The sequence below is a fragment of the Arachis hypogaea genome, chromosome 2 (genome assembly GCF_003086295.3).
Source record: "Arachis hypogaea cultivar Tifrunner chromosome 2, arahy.Tifrunner.gnm2.J5K5, whole genome shotgun sequence".
NCBI classification, from domain to species: domain Eukaryota; kingdom Viridiplantae; phylum Streptophyta; class Magnoliopsida; order Fabales; family Fabaceae; genus Arachis; species Arachis hypogaea.
In genome coordinates this window covers 52,994,776-52,996,683 of record NC_092037.1, presented here as the reverse complement: position 1 = coordinate 52,996,683, position 1,908 = coordinate 52,994,776, and the positions used below count along the sequence as shown (strand labels likewise).

Below are 1,908 nucleotides of genomic sequence, written 5' to 3'. Positions count from 1 at the left end.
AAGGATTGATGTTTTTCACCCACAATACCTTGCTTTGCAATATTCTTTATTGTTTCCATACGCGGAGGACAGATATAGAGTTGGAATTGAAACTTCCTTTCATTACAATATTGATGGTTCAAAGAAGAGGAAAACTATCAGCATGAGGGAGTTCTTTGCCTATCACTTGCAGATGAGGTCTTAAGATTCTTCTATTTTGTTACATTCTACTAGACTTTTCCAACAATTCTTGGTTGATGCATATACAATGGTTGGGGCTAAACGATTGAGCTTTATTAGATTTAACCAACCAAAGTTAAGGGTTGAAAGATACAAGGCCTTAGATGAGTCATTCGTAAGTGGCAAAGCTGACATCGTTGCCACTGGGCAGCATATTATTCTTCCTAGCACATTTACCGGTGGTCCTAGGTACATGTTTAACAACTGCAAAGATGCTTTTGCTATTTGCAATTATACTGGATATCCTAGCTTCTTTATTACAATTACATCCAATCCTGACTGGGATGAGGTTAAGAGATTGCTTCACGGTTCTGGTTTATCACCTCAGGATTGTCCAGATATTGTATCAAGGATATTCAAGATTAAGCTTAATCATTTAATCAGCAATTTTAAAAGCGGTATTTCTTTTGGCAAAATTTTGGATGTAAGATATATTTTAGAAGTTCATTTTTATTACATGTTATACGTATAAATTGTCATATTTATTCTAACTCTATTTTTTTCTAATTGTTTCAGATGTATACACTGTTGAATTTCAGAAGACGGGTTTACCCCATGCACACATATTGTTATTCATTCATCCTCTAGACAAGCCAAAGTCTCCATCAGATATTGAGAAATTTATTTCTGCTGAGATACCTGATAAACGTCGTAGACCTAAGTTGTATGCTGCTGTTGAGAGATTCTTGGTACATGGTCCTTACGGTCGACATAACAAAAAGAGTCCGTGCATGGTAGAGGGCCACTGTTCAAAGTTTTTTCCTAAGCCATTTAGGTCACGTACTGTTATTGATGAAGCTGGGTTCCCCAAGTATAAGAGACCAGACAATGGTCGAACGTTAACAAAGAGGAATGTCATCATTGATAATTCATTCATTGTACCATACAATCCTTATTTGTTGCTGAAGTATGGCTATCATATAAATGTGGAGCATATGTGCCAAACTTCTGTTATCAAGTATCTATTTAAATATGTGTACAAGGGTAATGATCGTGTAACTACTTCTTTCTATCAATCTGCCGAGGACTCAATGTCTGGACGTGTAGTGGATGAAATAAAAAACTATTATGACTGTCGTTATATATCCTCATATGAGGCAGCTTTGAGATTATTTGGTTATGACATTCAAATTAAAGATCCTACTGTTATTAGGTTGCCTTTTCACCTCCCTGAAGATCATCCTGTAATTTTTAGAGATCATGATAATATTCAATTGTTCTGAATCGTGTAGAAGGCAAGATGACCAAATTATTAGCATGGTTCCTTGCTAATAATGTATATCCCTTTGCCAAGTCCTAGACCTATAATGAGTTCCCAAACAAGTTTGTATGCAAAGATGATGTTTCCATCTAGGTCCCACAAAACAGGGTTTTTCTTTGGCCGGTTAACTCATGTCCCTAGGGGGAATGGTGAAGATTATTATTTGAGACGTTTACTATACATACAAAAAGGATGCAAAAGTTTTATTGATATTAGGATCGTCGAAGGTATTGTTTATAACACATTCAAGAAAGCATGTTATGCATTAGGTCTTCTTCAAGATGACAAGGAGTTTATTGATGCTATTTTGGAAGCAAGTTCAGGAGCATTTGATTCGTATGTTCGTGATCTCTTTGTTGTTCTTCTTATATCTAATAACATATCTCGCCCTAAAGTAGTTTGGCAGTCATGCTATCAGCAATTATCTG

The 1,908-nt window shown here is 35.8% G+C and overlaps 1 protein-coding gene across 1 annotated transcript; it reads left to right on the top strand.

Moving 5' to 3' along the window:
* The first annotated feature begins 247 nt into the window (after positions 1-247).
* Positions 248-1,442, top strand: LOC140176998 (uncharacterized). Its single transcript, XM_072208969.1, has 2 exons — positions 248-617; positions 736-1,442. The coding sequence occupies exons 1-2, from the start codon at positions 248-250 to the stop codon at positions 1,440-1,442; spliced, it is 1,077 nt and encodes a 358-aa protein (XP_072065070.1).
* Positions 1,443-1,908: the final 466 nt, after the last annotated feature.